The 24,997-nt window shown below is 33.8% G+C and overlaps 1 protein-coding gene across 1 annotated transcript in view; it reads left to right on the top strand.

Annotated features, from left to right (window-relative positions):
- The window catches only part of LOC114331478 (roundabout homolog 2), a 333,670-nt gene that overhangs the window by 289,520 nt on the left and 19,153 nt on the right, over positions 1–24,997 (top strand). The window contains exons 3-5 of the mRNA XM_028281064.2: positions 961–1,227; positions 11,176–11,453; positions 16,821–17,037. Coding sequence (XP_028136865.2) covers positions 961–1,227; positions 11,176–11,453; positions 16,821–17,037 — 762 coding nt within the window. The remainder of the gene's footprint in view (positions 1–960; positions 1,228–11,175; positions 11,454–16,820; positions 17,038–24,997) is intronic.

The following is a 24,997-nucleotide window of genomic DNA, read 5'->3' as shown; positions in this document are numbered from 1 at the left end:
ACATTTATTTCTAATTTAATGATTCATTCTAAGCAAAACATGTTCTTAAAAGTTTTTTCGTAGGATGCATAGTTTTCAAGATGCTGTTCAACTTTCAAAAAGTCGAAAAATTGCAAATGTTGAACCCGAATAACTTTTGATTAAAAAATAAAATAGCAATTCTGCTTACCGCACTTGAAAGCTCAAGTCAAATTATACCGGTTTTGATTATTTGCATAGCTAAAAATTAATTTTTTATTGTTAAACAAAGCTATAAACACATTGTGCTTGAGTGATGTTTTCCATGCATCTCTTATTTAAAATCGAACGAGTAGGTACAACTGTAAGTGCCAGCAAACAGGCAATTTCTACGTAGCATGCATTAAAACGCATTCATTGGGCATGCGTCAAACTGCTCAAACACTATTTGTTTATAGCTCTATTTAGCAATAAAAAAATTAATTTTTAGCAATGCAAATAATCAAAATCGGTATAATTTGACTTGAATTTTCAAATGCGGTAAGCAGAATTGCTATTTTATGTTTTCATCAAAAGTTTTTTTCGCTTTTTTGAAAGTTCAACCTCGTTTATCTCGAAAACTATGCATCCCACGAAAAAACTTGTAAAAACAGTTTTTGTTTAGAATGCAAATAAATGTTTTGTTTTGTGCCATGCAGGTAATTCTGCAAGTTCTTTGTTTATAACAATCTTCTCGACATACGGATCAATTGTTACCCAAAAAATTCGTGTTTTACGGGTCAAAATACATAAAAAAAATTGGGTAAGTCCATCTAAATAAAGGAGGCCGTTGTGTCCCCCTGGCGGCAGCACTATGTAGGAAAAAGTTGTAAAAACAAAATTTGAGTAAATAAAAAAGTATTAGTTAACTATAAATTCAAATGTTTGCAAAAATGTTTTATTGCTCCATAAAAATCCTGCTTTTATATTCACGTAGACTGACAGACAAATTGCTTTTTTCAGTGAAACCGCTATTTAATAAGGAACCTCAGGATATAGTGGCTTTAACCGGTCAAAAGGTAGTTTTTGAATGCTCCGTCGAAGGGGACCCGACCCCAAACGTATTGTGGCGTAGAGAAGATGGAAAAATGCCTATAGGAAGAGCCAGGATTATGGATGACAAATCTCTGCTTATCGACAACGTACAAACAACCGACGAGGGGTTGTACATTTGCGATGCAGAAAACTTGGTAGGGACTATTTCTGCCAGAGCTTCTTTGGTTGTCAACTGTAAGTATAATGCAAATAAAATTAAAATATGTTTGAATAATTCAATACACGTTTTAATAAAGTGGAATAGTAAATTTAATAATCTCGCCTGATTTTTGTTGATATAATTATTTTCTATACAAAGTGAGTTTAATGTATGGAAACATTCAATTATCTCGAAAACGGCTTGCACGATTTTTATAGATTTTGGTAAGTAGGAGTTGTCTAATGCGGCCGATATTATAGTGCTAATTACATTGTTGTCATATTTTCCGTTCTTCTAGAAATCTAATAAACTTTCGTATTTCAAATGGAACACTCTGTATATTTTTTGCCTTTTGAAGCCCTTAAGAAATACTGATTATTTTTCATGTTATATTCCCTATACCTAAATGCCATAATTTCGGAGTTAATGCTACATTTATTAAAAAAAAATTAAACAAATAATAAAAATCAATTTTTTGGCCCGGCTAAACACTATTTTAGGTTGTTTGGATCATTGGGAACAAAAAAGATCTTTTGTAATTTTTCTCTAAAATTAATCGTTTCCAACTTATAAACAATTTAAAACTAAAAAAAAATCGAATAATGACGATTTTCAAGGTTCAAGAACACAAATTGAAAATGTTATTTTTAAAACTGCGAAGTACCCAAATTCAAGCTCAAGCCTTATTTTATCAGTTACCGATAAGTAATTTAAAATTGTTTCATTCTAAAACATTGTTTTTTAGTTATTAATGCCCGTCCTCTCATATGCACTTCATTAAAAATTAAAAAGCAATGTTATAGAATAAAACGAGGCAAAAAAATCTTTAGAATCTATTAGAAGAAGAGTTGGACTTGAATTTAGGTACTTTGTAATTTCAAAAATTATATTTTTTACTTGTGTTCTTGAACCTTGAAAATCGTCATTATTCGATTTTTTCAGTTTTAAATTGTTTATAACTCGGAAACGATTAATTTTAGAGAAAAATTATGAAATATCTTTTTTGTTCCCAATGATCTAAACAACCTAAAATAGTGTTTACCCGGGCCAAAAAATTGATTTTTATAATTTGTTTAAAATTTTTTTTTAAATAAATGTAGCAATAACTCCGAAATAATGGCATTTATTATAGGGAATATAACATGAAAAATAATCAGTATTTCTTAAGGACTTCAAAACGCAAAACATATACAGGGTGTTCTATTTGAAATAAGAAAGTTCATTAGATTTCCAGAAAAACGGAAAATATGACAACAATGTAATTAGCACTATAATATCGACCGCATCAGAAAACCCTTACCTACCAAAATCTATAAAAATCTTGCAAGCCGTTTTCCAGATAATTGAGTGTTTCCATACATAAAACTCACTCTGTATAACTGAAGAATAGTCAGTTTAGCAATAAATTGAACAATCTTTTATTTTATTATTATCTGTTCACAATATCTCTTCCTTTCTCCTGTTAATGCGATGAACAATGTCTAACTTCTTTCCTGTTTAATATAATACCTACTTCTTCATTGTTTCTTTGTCTGTCCACAGAATTGTTGGCATTATACATTAAACTTGATCAAGAGAAAATCGATTTTACTGCTTCTTTTCTTGTAGTTCCTTCTCCTATCGAAGGTTGTCTATCATCACAGCTATCCGTACTTTATTGGTGACTGTTCTGAAAAGATCGACTGAGCTACAACTATACCACTCTCTTATAGGGTAAAAACAGAACAAGGGGGTCGCGGTGGAGGTGGAGGTGGAGGTCGCGGTCGATGTCGATGTCGATATCCATGTAAAACAAACAGATTGTAGTGAATGGAAGAGCACAGAGCAGGAAAGTCGCGGTGGAGGTTTAGCGCGATGCCATCCAGGAGGTTTACATCGATGCTTTTGAAAATAAAATGAATTTGTTTTACATGGATGTCTACTGCGCGGCCTACAAGGATGCTTCCGTGTGATTGGTCCGTTCGAAGCCAAGTTGTCATTACCTGCGCTATCTGAGTTGATACTTTTTATATAATCCCTTTTTTGTATTCAGTTTATTTTTGAATTTCTAAAATAATTAAATTCAATAAATTTTTGAAATATGAAGGAGGATCTGATTATTTACAGCTGACATTTCATCACTATCATCACTTGACTGACACAACATCGCAAAAGCACAGTCTTTTTGTCATTCAAATTTCATTAAACTACATCACTTGATAGTGGTTCTAGCTCGACTGACAGCGCAGGTGACCTCCTTGCTATGTGCTGTCGACATCGACCGCGACTTAACTAGTAGCCTCCACCTCGACCCACTTGTTCTGTTCTTACCCTTAGGTTTCTCAGCCAGGAAATTCTTCGTCTTCCTATGGATCTTTTACCCTTAATTTTACCTTGCATTATTAGCCTTAATATCTCATATTTCGCACATCTGGTAATGTGGCCTAAATATTCCAGCTTTCTTGTTTTGATGTTCTTTATGACCATGCAATCCTTCACACTTCTGCATTTGCAACTCGTTGGATCCATGGTATTTCAAAATGCTTCTATAGCACCACCTCTTAAATGCTTCCAACTTCTTTATATTATCCACTTTTAGTGTCCAGCTTTCCATTCTATACCACAAACTCAAGAACACATAGCATCTTAAGGCTTTTATTCTCAAACATTAAAAGGGTAAACCCTGTTTACTTCATTCTACGTTGGCTTTTATTCTCAGGTCTAGAGGAAGGTCTCGATTAACAAACTTGTTTTCATTTTTATAAATGCTTTCTTGCAATTTCAATGCGTGTCCTGATTTCTCTATCTTCGCCATTGTTTTCATTTAGCCAGGTTCCCAGATATTTGTAGTTATTCACTCTTGCTACTCATTTTCCCTCGATATCTAACCTTGCTACTGTATGTTGCTTAAAAATAATCATGAGCTTGGTTTTCTTAACGTTCATGTAGTCCACATTTTATACTGACTTGACGTAATCTATTTACTAATCACTGAAGTGTTTCTAGACTGTCTGCAAAAAGGCGGTGTCGTCTGCGAATCTTATGTTGTTACAGATTTTTCCGTTTATCGATATATCCTGTTCTTCTAATATCGCTTCCTTAAAAGTAGCTTCGTTGTACAGATTGAATAACAATGGGGACAACGTGCAGCGCTCTCCAACACCTCTTTTGCTTTTGCATTTTAATGTCATTAGTGTTCAATAATTTTTTATATATAATGGCCTAAGGTAAAAGAAGAACTACAACAAATAATGTACGACGTTATTGATTTACATGAAACAAAATTAAAGTTGTAACTATCTAATATGGGATTCAATAAGAATATATAGAGCCGTAGAATAAACGGGGACATAAAATATGCAAGACCGATTGATAATGCAATATGCATTGGTATATTTTATACCACGACTAAGAAGTGGTATATTTTTATAACACTACGTAGTGGGATAAAAATATTTCGAGAAATTTCTAAACATCGAGAATTTTGGAATGGAAGATAGGAGCCTTACGACTAAAAACATATTGACGTGCTGCCAAAAGGAAAACCTGTATGCATAACGTGATTTAAAAATCTAGAACAAAAAAAAAACAAGGAAAATTTACCTGATTGATGTCAGCGCCTCGACTCCAGATGATGAGTGCTTGCCAGAGATATGTCAACAATAGATCTGGCTAGTTATATCCCACTCAATGCATCGGGGTGTAACGCCGATATCAAGTACGGTTGGTCTAGCTATCTTTGTCTGTCGTGCGAGTGTGAGCGTATCTACCAAGAGGTGGGAGTAATGGAACGACAGTTACACAGAGGCGGCAGCCATCATATGCTAGAGAGAGAAAGCTAAGCGCCGGTAGAGAGAGATAGATAGACCACCGACCCGAACTGTTCCGCGTTACGCTATTTTTCGGACTGGCCTAATCTATTCTGTTATATCTATGGTGCTTGTACCTTAATGTTCAAATTTTTTAACGTGTTTTGTGTAGTCCCAATGTGCCGTTTTTAGATAGGTGTTCAAGTTTTTTCAATTTTAAATAAACCTTTTCAACCATCCTCCAAGTTTTTTAAGCTTTGGAAGAACAATTCTGTAAGGAACTTTTTCAATACAATTTTTTCAAGAAAAAATGGGATCTCCTTTAGTAGTGGTACTTTATACAGTTGAGTTCGGGAATCTTTACCCGTGCGTCATCATTTAAAGCATACGAAATAAGTCGATGATAAGTCGGAAATTGAAATTTACTAAACGCAACAGCAAGTGACAGTAAGTGACTTGCTGTTGCATTTAGTAAATTTCAATTTGTGACTTATCATCGACTTATTTCGTATGCTTTAAATGATGACGAACGGGTAAAGATTCCCGGACTCAACTGTAGTTTTTAACCATAGCACTGAAGATGGATTTGTAAGCGAAACACATGCGGTACAATGTGTCAATTTGAAAAGATGCCACTCTCTCTAATTTGGTCCCTATAGAAATTCTAAAAATATACAAAAACATGTCAAATTTATTTGTGAGGGGGACATTTTGTAGACAATTTTTTTAACTAATCAACCCTCTAGCGGGTTCCAATCCCCAAAACTTTTAATTGAAAGGGGGGTTGAGTGATAGGTACCTCAGTTTAAAGGCCGTTCAACTACCTTTTCAAAAATACCACATACAATATATTTCTTTTCAGTACTTTTACAAAAATGTTAGACTCAATACTTCAAAAAATTTTTGGAGTTCTGAACTCATAGTTAATATCTAAACGGTTTTACTTGATTTTTCCAAGCATAATCCAAAAAACACTGATAATACTCCAATACTCCAAAAAAATTCAAGTTGGAGTTTCACACTCCAAAAAAATTTTGGGGTTCTGAACTCAATACTTAATATCTTTACGATCGAACTTGATTTTTTACAAAAATACCTACTCCAAAAATGACTCAAAATACTCAAAAAAATTCAATTTGGAGTTCAAAACTCCAAAAAAATTTTTTGGAATTCTGAAGTCGATACTTTATATCTTTAAGAATTCACTTGATTTTTCGTAAAGTACTAAAAAGCAAAACTGTAATGTATGTGGTATTTTTTACAAAGCTGGTTGAACGATCTTTAAAATGAGGTATTATTCAACCCCCCTTTTCGCTAAGGATTTTGGGAATCGTGTCCGCCCCCGCTAGAGGGTTGATGTATTTTAATTGAAAACTGGTCTACAAAATGTCCCCCTCACAAATAAATTTGACATGTATTTGAATGTTTTTAAATTTTCTATAGGAACCAAATTATATAGGTACCTTTTTAAATTGACACACTGTATATTACCTATTAATGATACTTTTTTCTATTTTAATTTTTAATTCTGTTTGTTTCAGCCGACTGTAAATAAATTTTCTTCTTAAAAACTAATTTAACAAATTGGAATAACCTCTCATCAATAAAACCACTTTAAAAGTAGTAATAACGTTCATATTTTTAATAAAAATTTATAATTTAATGCACTTTTTATTGCTCTTTTAATAAAATTATCCTAATAGACTCAACCGTTTAGTAGTTACATGACCAAAATGTGTCTGCTAACATTTCTTTTGAAGGTTGTCGTTTATAGCTTCTGCATTTATTATTTTTATAGTTCGGTTTTCATTGCTCTGTGTATATTCAAAGTATATCATTTTAATGGTCCGGTAGTTTCGGTATATTATCTGATATTAAATTTAAATTTATATGCAAGTTTATAAATATGGCAGGTTTTTATTTTCCCATAAAATTAAATTTAATATGAATACATTTTTTAATATGGATTTTTTAATCATTTTTAATGGAATCGAACATAAATCTTTAGGTGATCTCTTGTAGTATGGTATAACTAGATCCAAACCCAGACATCCAAAGTGAAAGTTATCCTTCAACACCAAATTGTTCTATATGGTCGAGATATTGTTCAGTAAAAAGTTACACCATTTTGAGCGTCCGGTTTGTGGGGGAGATGGGGAGAAGTCGGTAAATTAGTAGTTTTTTTATGTTTTTCGTCAATATTTCTAAATTTCGGCATATTTCTAAAAATATGCTTTAGCGTAAACAATGTTCTATACAAAAATGTTCTACATCAAATTTAAAACAAAAACGGTCTCATACATAATTGTTATAAAATCAACGATTCCAGAGTTACGGAGGGTGAAAAGTGGAGGTTTTCGATACTTTTTATATTTTTTGGACAGTTTATAATATTTTTACTGATTGAAAGAACTTTTCTTTAACAAGATTTGCTATTTCAGTGGCCGATGGTATGTTAGTGATAAGCCCTTGAAGAAACGTCAACCTCACCACCCAAAACTATCATCAATTGCCCAAATAATATAAAAAGTGTCGAAAACCTCCACATTTCACCCTCCGAACCGTTGATTTTATAATAATTATGGATAGGACCATTTTTGCTTTAAATTTTATGTGGAAGGTTTTTGTATAACACATTGTTTACGCTTAAGCATAGTTTTAGAAATATTGACGAAAAACGTAAAGAAACTACTAATTTACCGACTTCTCCCCCATCTCCCCCCCAAACGGGACGCTCAAAGTGGTGTGACTTTTTACTGAACAATATGTGGACCATATAGAACAATTTGGTGTTGGAGGAAAACTTTTACTTTGGATGTCTGGGTTAGGCCTTTTTTTGGACCAATTATACTATACTACCTCCGTAACTTCGGAACCGTTCATTTTAGAAGGATCATGTATAGGACTTTTTTATTTCAAATTTAATGCAGAACATTTTTGTATAGAAGGTTGTTCATGCTAAACCTCATAGTTTTAGAAATATTGACGAAAAACGTAAAAAACTACGAATTTACCGACTTCTCCCCCTCTCCCCCTCTCCCCCTCCCCCCCCCCCAAATCCGAAGCTTAAAAAGGTGTGACTTTTTTCTGAACATTATATGGACCATATAGAACAATTTGGTGTTGGAGGATAACTTTCACTTTGGATGTCTGGGTTATGCCATTTTTTGAATCAATTCTATCATGCTATTGGTATTGTAGGAAACTTTCAAGTCATTTTTTTTAAACATTTGTATCTGATCTTTTTTATACGTGTGTTTTTGAAATATATTCGTGTTCAGTGATGTTTCTTTAAAAATTGTCATAATGTGTTTTAAACTACGTAATATTACCTTTTAGCAGAATATTACCTTTTAACTCCAGAACCTGTAATAAAAGTTTATATCTTCTATTGCATCCTTGTTAGTGAACCATATTCGTGTCCCTTGACAAAATGCTGCTTGACAACCTAGTGATTAACTATGTAGTTTGTTCTACGGTTATTAAATATTCATGAAAACAATATTTTAATGAACCACGAAGCATTATAGCGCTCCCTCAAACCGCTTCAAATCAAATATTTTTTATTGCACATTATTAGCTTATAATATATTCCTAAAAAAAAGATCAGCTAAAAATGGTCTACAGGAATTTTGCAAAAAAAATACTAAAGACTTCCGCAAGGAGAAAATAGGAATGGATGGATAGATGATGAGATACTCATTATGATGGAACAACGGAGACAACGGAAGAATAAATATATTAATAAATATATTAATAAATACAGGGAGATTAACCACGAGAACAGGAAGATAATAAAATAGGCAAAATAAAAATACATACTTTGAAGATAAATTCAAAGATATCAAGGACTTTCAAAAAAATATATGATTTATTTAATCTACACAACAAAGTTACAGAAAGGGCAGGTCTAAAAACACTAAACCTCTCTGATTCACTTCTAGATAGAAACTTACTAGAGTACTAAGAACTTTCTTCAAAAGAAATATGTCCACATAATATTACAAAAGATGAAATAGTCTACGCATTTAAAACAATGAAGAATGGTAAAACCTGGACCTGACATGATCCCTACCGAAATACTAAAAATTATTGGTAAGAAGCACATTGATGTTATAGTGACACTCTTGAATCAAATTTATAGTTTAGACCTATTACCCAAAGACTGGTTAAGGTGGATCTTTATTTCGTTGCCGTTCCAAAATGATCCTAATGTACTGGGTGATTCTTTTGTTCTTGCTAAAAATATATTGTTGTCCTTAGAAAATCGCCTTGCACCAAACTCAGAACTTAGAAAGCTGTACTGTGATATCTTTCAAGATTATTTAGACCAAAAGCACATGAGTTTAGTTCCCATTCAAACCATTGATTCGTTGTCGTATTATATTCCCCATCATTGTGTTTTTGAACCAGATAGCCCTTCCACTCCTTGTAGAATAGTCTTTGATGCCTTTATGAAAACTAGTAAAGGACCGTCATTAAATGAAATTCTTTATAAAGGTCCAAAATTACAAAATAATCCTACCACAATATTGTTGAATTTTCGTCTTTTTCCAATCGCAGTTGTCGCTGATTTGAAACAAATGTATAGGCAGGTTAAAGTGGTTGAAGCTCATTGTTCGTTTCAAAGCGTTTTGTGGAGATTTGATACCAATGATCCTATTTCTATTTTCCAATTAAATACTTTAACTTTTGGAGTAAAATCGTCACCATATCTTAGTCTCAGGGTAATAAAACAATTATGTAATGACGAATCTAAAAATTTTCCTGATGCTATCATCCCAATTTTAAGAGATATGTATGTAGACGATTTTATTAGCAGTTTTCCAAATGTTTCTGAAGCTGTAGTTACACACACTCAGTTAGTGAATTTGTTTCAAAAAGGTGGTTTTAAATTAACCAAATGGATGTCGAACTCGAACGATCTACTATCGACAATCCCCGAACCCCTTCAATTGGTCAAAACCAAACAATTTGATAAGTCAGTCTCCAAAGTGTTAGGATTGCAATGGGAAGAAAAATGTGACAATTTTAGTTTTGGGTTAGAAATACCCTCATCGACACATTGTACAAAAAGAAACATGCTCTCACTTGTTGCTCGTATGTTTGATCCCTTGGGATTCCTATCTCCTATAACCCTCTTGCTTAAAATTTGGATAAAAAAACTTTGGACTCTAAAGGTAGATTGGAATAATACTGTACCAAAAGAAATTTAAATAGCATGGGAAAAGTTTCAAAATGAATTTCATGTCCTATACAAAATACAATATATTTATTTGTCTCCCAAAAATAAAAACTTAAGGGAATGCTAATATTACAGCACTATTAGCTTGATGTCCTATATACTAAAGATACTATTAAAAGTCATCTATAACCGAATACATCATAAACTGTACATAAACATTAATGATACAAAATTTGGGTTTTGCAAAGTTAGGAACGTGTGAAGCTCTGTTTTCACTTAATACACCGATACAAAGGCGTCTGGATGTCAGTCAAAATATATATGCGTGTTTTATTGACTCTAATATAGCATTCGACAAAGTACGACATGGTGAATTATTAATGAATGTTCTGAAATCAAAAAAGATAAACTGCAATGGCCTAAAGGATCATATCGAATTTATATTATAACCAGCGAACAAAAGTACCTATGTGTTAACGAACAGCTGTCGAGGAAATTTATATTAGACGTGGGGTGACACAAGGATGCGTATTGTCACCAATTTTTCTTAATGAAATCCCATTGTAGCTTTACCACATGTGTCTTCATATATTTTCTCATTACTCCCTTATACCGCTTCTAGATACTTCCTGGATACCGCTCTAGATGATACTCGATGGCTTGATGGTACCTCCATCTTCGATGTGAACCTCACTTAGTACCGGCATTTCATTTAATTTTAGTATGTTTATCCATTGTCCAGTATGTGTTATATGTTACGTTTCCACCATCATTTTACTTAAATTACACAAATGTTACGACATTCTAGGATACCTTCCTGATTTGACAAAATACACCTGATGATGCTCTAGGAGCGAAAATGTACTTGGGAAAGATTTATTGAACTCAGTGCTCGATATCTACCTTTTATTTCCATAAATTTCGTATACGTTATTGTTTTTAAAATCACCACCTCATACTTGTATTCAAAAATCACACACACTAAACCAACATTATTTAATATATTTTAGCTCCTCCAACTTTCATAGAACGTCCCAAGGATCAGAAAGTTAGTCTTAACGGTGTAGTAGAATTTCACTGCTCAGCAACTGGAAATCCACCGCCATCAGTGTTTTGGAGTAAGGAAGGTTCCCAGATTCTCATGTTCTCAGATAATTCAAATGGTCATATGCACGTTAATGCTCATGGAACCCTTAGGATTCAAGGTGTTCAAAGAGAGGATGCTGGGTTCTTGGTTTGTAATGCTTTGAGCGTGGCTGGGTCTAATAGCGTTAGAGCTTTTCTTCAGGTAAGCTTATACATTTTTATGATATACATACATAGTTGTAAAATTTCTTAAGGCTATGGGTACATAATTCGCAAATATTTTACGTGTATCCCTACTTTTTCTGTCTTTACACGGCAAATTACGCGTAGTAAAATTCACACTGGTATGGATATGTAAACATTACTAGAATGTCATTCTACTTGAAAATGTCATTATTAATTTCAAGAGATGGGTTTTGAATGTTCTGGGATAACTGTTATTTTTATAATTGGAAATTATTAATTCAGTTAATAAATGTGATAATTTTTTCACTAACTATGTATTCAGTGATTGTAATAATTTATTTGTACAACAAAGACTAATACTCAATCGAGAAAAGAGGAAAAGTGTTAAAGTGATTTTTTAATAATATATTGTTATGGAACGCTTACAATTTTGAACATCTTTAACAACAAAATACTTGTATCACAGAATATATTATCCTGATGTATTCTCTGCTTGGATCTTCCACAAATAATACACAATAAATAACTTTTTGTTAAGTTCACGTCTTAAATCAATTATTTATCAAATACACTATATTTCAATAATATTTAATCAATAACTCAACATATTCCCGATGCAATGTCAAATATTTAAAATTGTCACTGATTGTCAGTGTCTGACTGACAATATATGCTGACAATATTATATTCGGCTGAGTGCGTTGTAAGACAAAGATAGATTTGGAAAATTTTACCACGGCATTGTGTTTATTTTTTTCAAATCCTGAAAAAACCAATAAATATTTTTGAAAATTTTAAACGCAGAATGAAAGACTAAATTATTACCGAGGGCCGAAAGTCCCTTAAAATAAATAAAAAGTTTATTTTGAATGATATATTTGAAATTAAAAATCACACTAAATTTTCTCTTAGATTTTCACCCCTGTAACTTATTAAAATAAACATTATAGAAGTTCTCAGGGACTTTCGGCCCTCGCTAATAACGTGATCTTTCATTCTGCGTTTAAATTTTTCAAAAATACTTATTAGTTTTCTCAGGATTCGAAAAAAATGAATCCCCATTTGAATTGCATTGCAGCCGAAAATACGTACCGATCCTCTTAACTATAAAGCTTAAATAAAAAAATTAGCTATCTTTAAGAAATTATGGATAATTATAGAAGAAAAAAGATAATTTGGAGTTTTATTATGTTTAACAGAACTCACTAAGTGAGTGGTTAAATACTTTACATATCTAGGAGCAACAATCACCAATGACGGGTCGCGGACGTTTCCCCAACTGTCATCAATACGACTAACTTCATGCATAACTTTGATACGAGAATTATAAAAAAAATGCATTGAAATCCAGATCCCGTAATTTTTTAAGCGTTATAAAGTGAGTACAAAGACAAACATATTTGTTTCTTTGTAATTAAATTACAGCTTCAATTTACCGTACACTTCTCGTAGACTCTGCCGATAAGGTAGAGTCGTGTTGTAGTGATGTTGATTATAGTTACTTTCGAGTATTCGTCACAAATCGTTACTTTTGTATAAAGTAATCATTTACAGTATTCGTTACTTTGATTACTATGATTACTTTTGTTACTTTTGTATTTGAGTACCTGTAATCATATCGAGAATCGTATTTCTCAGTAGGTAGGTATTTTGTATAGGTATTCCGATATAACAAGTAATCATTTACAGTATTCGTTACTTTGATTACTATGATTACTTTTGTATTTGAGTACGGGTAATCATGTCGAGATTCGTATTTCTCAGTAGGTAGGTATTTTGTATAGGTATTCCGATATAACAACGACTTTCACCGATCTGTTTAAGGGATAAATCGTTACTTTTGTATAAAGTAGTTATTTACAGTATTCGTTACTTTGATTACTATGATTACTTTTGTATTTGAGTACCGGTAATCATATCGAGAATCGTATTTCTCAGTAGGTAGGTATTTTGTATAGGAATTCCGATATAACAAGTAATCATTTACAGTATTCGTTACTTTGATTACTATGATTACTTTCTATTTGAGTACCGGTAATCATATTGAGAATCGTATTAATAACGACTTATTATAATTGGACGAAGTACGAAGTAATCAAAGTAGATACAATAGTCGTTACTCGCTCTGTTACGATTGCTACGAAGTAACCAGAGTAATTAAAGTAATCAAAGTACATACAATAGTCGTTACTCGCTCTAATACGATTGGTAAGAAGTAACGAAGTAATAAGAGTAATCAAAGTAGATACAATAGTCGTTACTAGCTGTGATAGGATTGGTACGAAGTAATCAGAGTAATCAAAGTAACGATTTGCCTCTCTGTATAGTAATCGTTACTTTCGGTATTCGTAAGTAACGAGTACTTTGTAACGAATAGTTACTTTTTCAACATCACTCTCGTGTTGGGGAAACATCCGCGACCGACCAATGACAATGACAACAAAGTAAAACGAGAAGTTGAAACGCGAATAATGACGGGAAACAGAGATTTATATATTTGCAATGCAACATCTAATGTGATCAATATTTCTCCCACGAGGTGCCAAAATCTAGACATACAAAACCATAATTAATACGACTAGCAGTTACGTATGGAGACGAAATTTGCAAACTAACGAAAAAAGAAGTAAATAAATTTCTGGTGCGAGAACGTAAAACCTTTCGAGTTATACATAATATGGTCCTTGCAGAGACAGCGTCCTTGCGAGACGCAGACGTAACGAGTTAAAATCTCTCTTCGGAAAGGAAAATCTATACTAAAATCACAATCAAGATTCACTAGAAAAAAACAAACTAAGACACGTTGAATGTTATGAGGAGCACTCCCGGATCATGATTTACAATGTATAAACTTTGTAAATCATGATTTGGGATTTACAATGTATATACATTGTAAATCATGATTCGATAGTGCTCCTCGGCACATTTAACGTGTCTTGGTTTGTTTATTTCTAGTGCATCTAGGTTATGATTTTAGTATCGTGAGATATTATAAAAGCCAATCGATTAAGATGGTCAAGTCAAATGATACGCAGTAACGACAATCTCCTTATCATCACTTTGGCAAATATCAGATGGAAAAAGGTCTGTAGAAAGGCCTAGAAAAGGGTGGCAAGATGCAGTCAGAGAAGATCTGGAGAAAATTGGAGTCAGACAATGAGAAATAGTGGCATAGTACCGACAGACATAACCGACGGAAGCGACGGAGATTGTTGTTAAGCCAAATTGTCTACAGTAGGAAAAATGAAAGAATACCCATGAACTAACATATAAAACACGCTGTATTTTCCTGTCACCGTGTCACACAAAAAATTGGCCAGCGCAAGTACATGTAATAATTATTAGTCTAAGAGCTAGTGAATCCTCCGACTAACGGTCGTCCTGTAAGGCTAGAAATTTGTCTAGTGATAATTCATAGCACACCAAGGTTAAAAACCATGCCCTGGCAGGCCTCAGCGGTGCACGTGTATCTACCAGGTGAATCGAAAAGTGCAAATTTAGGGGGTAAAATAAACTTTCTCCTGTAAGGTTTAAATTTAAGTATGTGTTTGAGTGAGTCATTTAGAAGAAATGTGTACAATGACAGGCGATTCTGAAGAGCATAAGACCTTGCCAGGCGAGGGGAAAGGTTAGGGGTTTTTCCTAAAATTATTCTTTTTGCATGGAACAAATTTTTTTTAGGTTTTTTGAATCATTCCAAACAGAAAAGGTCCCTAGTGATTTTTCTCTTAAGTTAATAGTTTTTGTTATATAAGCGATTGAAAATTTTGAAAATTGCGAAATCGGCCATTTTTAACCCTAAATCGGACATTTATCTAAAAATTTCAATATTGGCAAGGTACGTAGATATTCCTTAAACATTAATTGATGAAATCCAGAAGAGATTTTTGCAATAAAATATCGAAAACCCCTTTGTTTTTTTAATTGCTAATCAAGCGGGCGCTACACTGTAGTATAAGTGAGGACGTTTGAGTTTGCATAAATTCATTATCTCGAGAATGGGCAAATTTCAAGAAAAATCCTCAGACAGGTCGATTTTTATTTTTGAATTAGGAGTTTTTGGTATATATATAATACTAGTGACGTCATCCATCTGGGCGTGATGACGTAATCGATGCTTTTTTAAATAAGAGTAGGGGTTGTGTGATAGCTCATTTGAAAGTTTATTTTCAGTAATATAAACATTAACATAATTATTTATACAGGGTGTACAAAAAAAAATTTCTTCTATTTGTCAAATTTAATCAAAGTTAATTTAATAAAAAAAAATTTTTTGTTCACCCTGTATAAATAATTATGTTAATGTTTATATTAGTGAATAGAGAATTAAATAACCTTTTAAATGAGCTATCACACAACCCCTACTCTTATTTAAAAAAATCATCGATTACGTCATCACGCTCAGATTGATGACGTCACTAGTATTATATATATGCCAAAAAGTCCTAATTTAAAAATAAAAATCGACCTGTCTGAGAATTGCTCTTGAAATTTGCCCATTCTCGAGATAATGAATTTATGCCAACTCAAACGTCCTCACTTATACTACAGTGTCGCGTCCGCTTGATTAGCAATTAAAAAACAAAGGGGTTTCCGATATTGTATTGCAAAAAAATCTTTGGGATTTCATCAATCAATGTTTAAAGAATATCTACCTACCTTGGTAACTTTGAAATTTTTAGATAAATGTCCGATTTAGGGTTAAAAATGGTCGATTTCGCAATTTTCAAAATTTTCAATCGCTTATATAACAAAAACTATTAACTTAAGAGAAAAATCACTAAAGACCTTTTCTGTTTGGAATGATTCAAAAAACTTAAAAAAAATTGTTCGATGCAAAAAAATAAATTTAGGAAAAACCCCTAATCTTTCCCCTCGCCTGGCAAGGTCTTATGCTCTTCAGAATCGCCTGTCATTGTACACATTTCTTTTAAATGACTTACTCAAACACATACTTAAATTTAAACCTTACAGGAGAAAGTTTATTTTACCCTCTAAATTTGCACTTTTCGATTCACCTGGTAGATACACGTGCACCGCTGAGGCCTGCCAAGTCATGGTTTTTAGCCTTGGTGTGCTATGAATTGTCACTAGAAAAATTTCTAGCCTTACAGGACGACCGTTAGTCGAAGGGTTCACTATAGCTCTTAGACTATATTATTACATGTACTTGCGCTGGGCAATTTTCTTTGTGACACGGTGACAGGAAAATACAGCGTGTTTTATATGCTCTTTCATGGGTATTCTTTCATTTTCCGACTGTATGTAACAAAATAAACACATCAAGCAGAAAAAAATCTAGGATTTATAAAATGGTAAATCAGATAAAGAAGAAGAAAAATCATTAAATGAGTATGTTTTCTAATTGTATGCAATGTTTTAGGTAACATCAGTAGCCGACTTACCTCCACCCATCATCCAAATAGGACCCGCAAATCAAACTTTACCACTACATAGCATGGTAACACTTCACTGTCGAGCTTCTAGTCCGGAAGGAGAAGCTCCGAAAATTCGTTGGCTAAAAGATGGGAAAGCGCTATTTGGAAGTAATCTACCTTCTAGATATACCTTAAGCAGCACAGGCACCTTGGATGTTGATGGTAAGTACTAAATATTTTGCAAATTTATAATATACATAAACAAAATACACAACGTATGCAAATATACACATATTTACAAATACGAGATCGCCACTGTCCTTTGTCCATCATTCCCTGTCAACCACACTATTCAATATAGCAGTAGAAGGAACAATCAGGGCCAGCGGATTTAAATGAACACAAATAGTAGCATATGCAGTTGATATAGTTCTTAGGGGAAGATACAAGGAAATATTAAAAGAAGCAGTAGCAATCCTGGCAAATAAAGCACTAAAAAGAGGTCTAGAAATTAACGAAGGAAAAACTAAATAAAGGGAATTCGCTCTGCCGAGATTCACTTTGACACGTTCGGAATAGGAAACATATAACACAAAAATTCATACCTCACACTATTAACTGCTCATATCAACTTAATCTTTCATTAAAAAAAGAAGAATTATTATGGGCGTGATGACGTAATCGATGATTTTTTTATATGGGTATAGGGGTCATGTGGTAGTTCATTTAAAAGGGTATTTGATTCTCTATTCAGTAATATAAAAACATTAATATCATTATTTATACAGGGTGGTCAAAAAAATAATTTTTGAATTAAATTAATCGAAGCAAAAAGAAGAATGTATGTAATTTATTTAACTCAAAATACATTCTATTCCTGTTGTTTAATAGAAAAAATGTTTATTTGGCAAATAAACTTTGCTTTTCGTTACAATTAAATGTTCAAACTGCCAAGAGGTAGGTGGAAGGCTGTGTGTGATTTAATTTAAGCGAAAAGAAATGTTTATTTGTGAAATAAACATTTTCTTATATATTCTGATAGCAGTATTTTAAGTTAAATAAATTACATACATTCTTCTTTTTGCGTCAATTAATTTAATTCAAAAAGTATTTTGTTGGTCACCCTGTATAAATAGTTATATTAATGTTTATATTACTGAATATAGAATTAAACACCCTTTCAAATGAGCTTCCACACGACCCATATTCCCATTTAAAAAAATCATTCATTACGTCATCACGCTCAGCTGTATTACTAGTATGAAATATAATATGCCAAGAAATTGTAATTTAAAAATAAAAATCGACCTGTCTCGGGATTATTCCCCAAAATCGTCCATTTTAGAGAAAATGAATTTATTCCATAATTTAGCCCCTCTCTGTATATATTTAAATAGAATAAACTCACATTCGGTAGACACTTTCATTTTTAATCTAGATATTCGTAATATAAAATAAAGAATTATTTTATATTCAGTTCTTTACGTTGCATATAAATTGTTTACGAGCTATAATAGGATTCGGTCCCTAACAACTTGCGAACGTCATTTCAAATGTAAATAACCAAAAAGTTATTTTCATATATTTCCCCATTTCCATTAACTACAAAACACCAAATGATGAACGTTGAAACATATAAAATTGACTAATTCTCCGGGGCATTTACGGTAATAATATTATAACTACAGTTAAAATGAGTGTACATTTTTTTACATACAGACCTAACGAAGTTTTCCGTGTATTAGTGTCAGTCCGGACGCCATCAAATCACTTCCTTCGTGGTTTTCCTCTTCCCTGTCCGTCTTACATTTACTTCCCTTGTTCCCTTGCTTGCAAATCTCTTAGGACGTTTATTTCTTTTGACATCCGTAAATCCTGTCCCATCCACCTAACTCTCTGACTGATTTTCTGCGTTATTTTGGGTCTCTTATACATCTCTATTAGCTCCTGGTTTTTTCTTCTTTGTCATTCCCCGTTAGTCTCATTTCATCATTCTCTTTGCCTTATCCCTATGCGGGGTCGGCTTCGCTAATTGCATTTCTCCACACAATTCTATCTTGGGTCATATCAATGCTAATTCCCTTTACCAACATGGCCTGCCTTATCGTCTCCTCCAGGTCTTCTTTGGTCTTCCTCTCCTACTCCTTCCAGGAATCTGCACTTTACGGTGATTCACGTCTCGACTTTGAACATGACCAAACCATCTTAACCTATGCTCTCTCATTTTGGCATCAATTGGTGCCACATCTAAACTTCCCCTAATATACTCATTTCTAATTTTATCCTCCTTTATCACTCCACTCATCCATCTAAGAATTCTCATTTCCGCCACATGCATTCGTTGTTCCTCTTTCTTTTTCACTGCCCAACATTCAGTTCCGTACATCATAGCCGGTCTTATGGCTGTTATATAGAATTTTCCCTTCAGCTTCATTGAAATTTTTCTGTCACACAACACACCACTCGCTTCTTTCCACTTCACCCATTCACCCCTAATTCTACTGCATGCATCTCCATCTATTTCTCCATTACTCTGTAATATCGATCCTAGGTATTTAAAAAACTATTGCTTTTCACAATCATTTTACCATCCAAAGATACCATTTTGTTTGTAGAAACTACATCTTGAAATGAACATTCCAAATACTCTGTTTTTGTCCTACTAAGTTTTAAACCTTTTTCCTCCAGAGTTTGACTCCACTATCCCAGTTTTTGTTTTAAGTCTCTTTCACTATTTCCTACTAACACGACATCATCAGCATACATTAAGCACCATGGAATGTAGTTTCACCCTGTAGTTTCGCTGTTATCTGGTTCAAAACTAATGAGAATAAATAAGGACTAAGCACCGAGCCTTGGTGCTGGAGACTTTTACCTGAAATTTATCAGTCTCTCCCACACCTGTCCTAACACTAGTCGTTACTTCCTCATACATATCTCTCACAATATTTATATATTCGCCAGGGACTCCTTTCTTAATGAGTGCCCACCACAGAATATCTCGAGGAACTCTGTCATATGCTTTCTCAAGATCAATGAATACCATATGAGCGTTGGCCTCTTTATTCCTTTATTTTTCCATCAGTTGCCTTACAATGAAAATTGCATCTGTTGTTGATCTGCCCTGCATAAAGCCAAATTGATTATCGGATAATTCGGTTTCTTCACGTGTCCGTATATCAATTACTCTCTCCCACTCTCCCATATTTTCATGGTGTGGCTAAGTAGTTTTATAACCCTGTAGTTTGTACATTGTTGTATGTCTCCCTTGTTATTGTAGACAGGTGCTAATATACTGCTTCTCCATTCGTTGGCGTTTTTCCAACGTCCATAATTCTATTAAATAGACCTGCTAGCCAACTTATTCCGGTATCACCCAATGCTCTCCATACTTCCCCAGGAATATCATCTGGTCCGACTGCTTTTCCTTTCTTTATTTTTTGAAGCGCTTGAGCCACTTCCTAGTTTGTTATTCTGGTAACCCCGTTAGTCTCATTTATGCCACCAACAGCTTTTCTCAAGATTTTCCTCTTCCAAATGTCTAGCTTTATTTCTTTTTTCTGGTTCATTGTCCTAGTTTCACATGTATACAACACCTTTGGTCACTATTGTTTCATTAGTTCGAATCTTGGCTGCCCTGGAAACATTTTTGCTTCAACAGTGCGTTAATGATTTTACTGCTTTGCTACTTGTCAACAACCATTTATCTATTTCTCTCCCTTCAGCTCTTCTGTCTTCTACTGTTACTACAAGACGCTCAAATTCTAATATCTTCTCAAATTTAAAATTTTCTCTCATTCGTCCTTAGTTGTCCATTTATTTGCTTTTACATTTTACTCTCTAATTTCCATATACCTACTTGGTTGTTTCTTGATTTATAGACAGGCCATATTTTTTAGCTTCTTAAAATTTTGTGAACATTTTTCGAAGTTCTATTCTTGAACGTGTCATAAACATCAATTCATCTGTGAAACCTATACACTGTTGTCTTTTGTTCAAAATCGGGCCGCTTATCTGAATCTTGGCTCCTCTAATTATCTTTTCTAGCACTAGATTGAATAAATCTGTTGGCACGGGGTCTCCCTGCTTTAATCATCTATTGACTACCTGATTTGTAAGACTTCCTTATACCATGACTTTCTTGACTGTATTCTTTAGCGTCATTTTAACTAATCGTATCAGTTCCTCTGGTATTCCTAATGATCTCATTGCTTCATCTAGTCCGTTTCGTGACATGGAGTCGTTGGCCTGTTTAAAATCAATAAAGAGCATCTAGGATTTGTTCAGAACTGTTGTTTAGTAATAATTTTAGCATAATTATATATTCATTCATACTCTAAAAATGGTGTATATTCAATTCGTTACTTTGCATATAAATTCCTAAAATACAGCTCAAAACCTCAGCAAAGCCTACATTTGTAAATATACTAATTCTAGAAAAGTTTTACCGAGCTATAGGCCCATTGTGTCCTATATGATTCGGTGCCTAACAACTTGCGAACGTCATTTCAAATGTAAATAACCAAAAAGTTATTTTCATATATTTCCCCATTTCCATTAACTACAAAACACCAAATGATGAACGTTGAAACATATAAAATTGACTAATTCTCCGGGGCATTTACGGTAATAACCTTATAACTACAGTTAAAATGAGTGTTGTGTATATTTCCACCGGGCCTAACGAAGTTTTCCGTGTAATTTGAATTGTTATGAGCACCATTCAACAGTAATATTCACGGACACTCCGAATTTTAATTGGAACACGAAAAAAGAGATGTTGTTTCAAAACTTTCAAATTTATTGGTTAAGGGTACCTATGTTATTTATTTAGAAATTTATAATTTGATTGATTTGGTAGAGAGGTCGAATATACAGTGTCGGCAGAAAAATCTTTACATTACCAAATAAATCACTAAGTGCGAGGAAAAATTGCATGCGTTCTGTCTGAGCCTGTTAAGCGTTTGAGGAAAGAGGTGATGACGTACTTGCGTTGGCAAGTGCCTGTAGTTTACCGACCGCATATTTTCCATGACCCGTCAAAATAGCCCGGTCAAAACAGCCCCGTCAAAATAGGCCGGACACAAAATAGCCTTGACAAAATAGCCCGCAAACAAAATAGCCCCGACAAAATAGATCGCACATAAAATAGCCCCAGTCAAAACAGCCCCGGCTAAAATAGCCCCAGCTAAAAGAGCCTCTTAGAAAACACCTCCAATAAAAAGTTTTACCTTTTAACGGAGTACCATTTATTTTAAATTACTATTCTAGTTGGGAAATAAGCCACAATTTACTTAAAAAAATTATTTTATTAACGTCTCGACTTCCACTTCGGACGCCGTTGTCAAAATACAAAATATTAATAAATTAAACAAAAATGTTGTTGCTCAGTAAAAAAATTCTTCTAATAATTTAATTTAATCTGACTCATTCATATCAGCAATTCAGACGTACAGTATGGTGCAAATGGAAGGAATAAATTCGTTATTTCGTAAACCCGCGACGTTAAGGAAAAATCCTGAAATAGATCGATTTTTATTTTTAAGCTCATTTGAAATGTTATTTAATTCTCTATTTAGTAATATAAACAATTAAATAATTATTAATACAAGGTGTCCAAAAACTTTTTTTTTAATTTAAATTATTTGAAAAAAGGAAGAATGTATTTAATTTATTTAATTTAAAATGCATTTTACTGTTGCCCGAACACAGAAAAAAATGTTTATATCCTAAATAAACATTGATTTTCGCTTAAAGTAAATGTTCAAACTTTCAAGAGGCAGATAAGACAGGTGGTTAAGATAAACATCTGAATAGAGTATAATTATCATTTCCGAAAAAATGTATTTTTAAGGAATTATTTCATCATGAATTCTTAAGGGAGCTTTTTTGTCGGGGCTATTTTGTCGGGGCTATTTTGTCGGGGCTATTTTGTCGGCGGGCTATTATTCCGCGGCTATTTTGTCTGCAGGCTATTTTGTCGGAGCTATTTTGTGTGCGGGATATTATGTCGGGGCTATTTTGTCGGAGCTTTTTCGACGGGGCTATTTTCACGGGGTACCCATATTTACTTTAGTTTATTCTGTGCGATTGTACTGTACCTACATACAGTTGGCTTTATACAAGTAGTCAATGTGAAACTTCTTGAAAAATTGAAGTAAAACCAATGTGGCGAAAGAAACTCACAAATAAAGAGAAAGTTTGTGCTTCAACGTTACTTGAGTGAGATCGGGGACTCTATAATTACCGTAGCACGTGATATTTGTGTTTCAAGAGGTTTAATTTATCAATTGAAATGGTCGGATGCGTCGTAGCCTTCTGAGACTGTTCCGAAAAAAAAACCTGGTTCTGGAGTTCCTAAAAACATCAACTAAGACTGACACCTTCTGTTGGAGACTTCGTAAAGGCGAATGCTCCTCAGGGTATCTAGTGCCTATATATATATAGAACGGCCTCAAACGAGGCTCTTTATGTTATTGGAGCGGTGATACCGATCGTCTTGTTGTGTAAGGAGCGAGCGAGAGTGTATGCGAGGAGAATGGATGGAAATAGAGATGAGGAAGATAGAGCGAGACCGATAGAGGAGGCAGAGATAATGGGCGAGTGATAGCGGAAAGGCAAGGTGGACGAAGGAGCTTATTCCCGATCTGAGGCCGTGGTGGGAATGTAAGTTCAGGAAACTGGACTTCTTCCTAACGCAATGTCTGACCGGGCATGGTAGCTTTGGCACCTACACAAATAGGATAGGTTAATCTGATTCGCCGGACTATGCTGTTTGTGGGGTGCCGGACGCTCCCGTCCACCTCTTTAACTACCAGAGGTGGGGAAATGAGAGCGGAGACTTAAAGAGGCGGATGGGTTTCAGGCTGGATGAAAGAAATATAGTAAATGTGATGTTAAGAGGAGAGAGATAATGGAGAAAGGAGCACTGTCTGATCTCGTGGGCGATGAAGAAGAAGGAGCAGGAGGACGGAAGAGGAAATTGAACCAAGGATGGTGTATGGATTGAACCGCTCCACTCTGGAACGGTTGTTAAGGTTTTATCCGGAATACGGTTAATCCGGCACTATCCTGGTGTCTTCTGGGCTAGTGTCATACTCGGCCAGAGGACGCTAGGGGGTCTTGCTCCGTGACATTAGATGTCAAAAAAAATTTTTTTTCCACCGCTGCCTGCCAGATTTCAATGGATATCTTCTTAGGCTCTTAATGGAATTTGGCAAAAGAGCAATTAAAAAAAAATGACAGACCTTCCTCAAGCATGTAGTAATGTTAAACCCTTCCATAACGGCCACAGAACCCAAAATTAAATATCCTTATAAATTATATTTTAAAACTGAAATAATAATTCTCCTGATTTATGCGTTTTATTCACTTTATAAAGATTTTTTTGCCGGTACTGCATGTACTTTTAATGAGCCAAACAATTAGGGTGTAACATAATATATGTATAATTTTTTTTTTAGATTTGTGTAAGGCTTTTGATAAGGCTCATTTTCAATGTGGTGATGAAATTCATTAGAAAAAAGTAGTTTACAACCTTAACGTAATCTACAACCTGAAATATTCTTCTTCTTTATTGTTAAGTTGGTATTACCATTCACATATGCCATGTTCCTCTCCATTATCCTGACTTTTCGGCATTTTGCACATTCCAACGGTGTTCAATCACAAATTAAACCCATATTTTGTAACCTCATATTACCATATACCTACATAATATTTTACATATTATTTAATGGTAATATACAGGGTGTCCCGAAAAGATTGCTCATAAATTATACCACACATTCTGGGGTCAAAAATAGTTCAATTGAATCTATCTTACTTTAGTACAAATGTGCTCATGAAAAAGATTACAGCCCTTTGAAGTTACAAAATGAAAATCGATTTTTTTCAATATATCGAAAACTGTTAGAGATGTTTTATGAAAAATTGACATGGGGCATTCTTATGGCAGGATCATCTTCTTAAAACAAAATTATAGTGAAATTTGTCCACCCCATAAAAATATTATGGGGGTTTTGTTCCCTTAAACCCCCTCAAACTTTTGTGTACGTTCCAATTAATTCATTATTGTGGCACCATTAGTCAAACACAACGTTTCTAAAACTTTTTTGTCCCTTAGTATTTTTTAGATAAGCCAGTTTTTATCGGGATGTGGCTTCTTTTTTAATATGTTTAC

Source organism: Diabrotica virgifera, chromosome 6 (assembly GCF_917563875.1).
Source record: "Diabrotica virgifera virgifera chromosome 6, PGI_DIABVI_V3a".
Taxonomy (NCBI): Eukaryota; Metazoa; Arthropoda; class Insecta; order Coleoptera; family Chrysomelidae; genus Diabrotica; species Diabrotica virgifera.
This window is presented reverse-complemented; position numbering and strand designations above follow the sequence as displayed.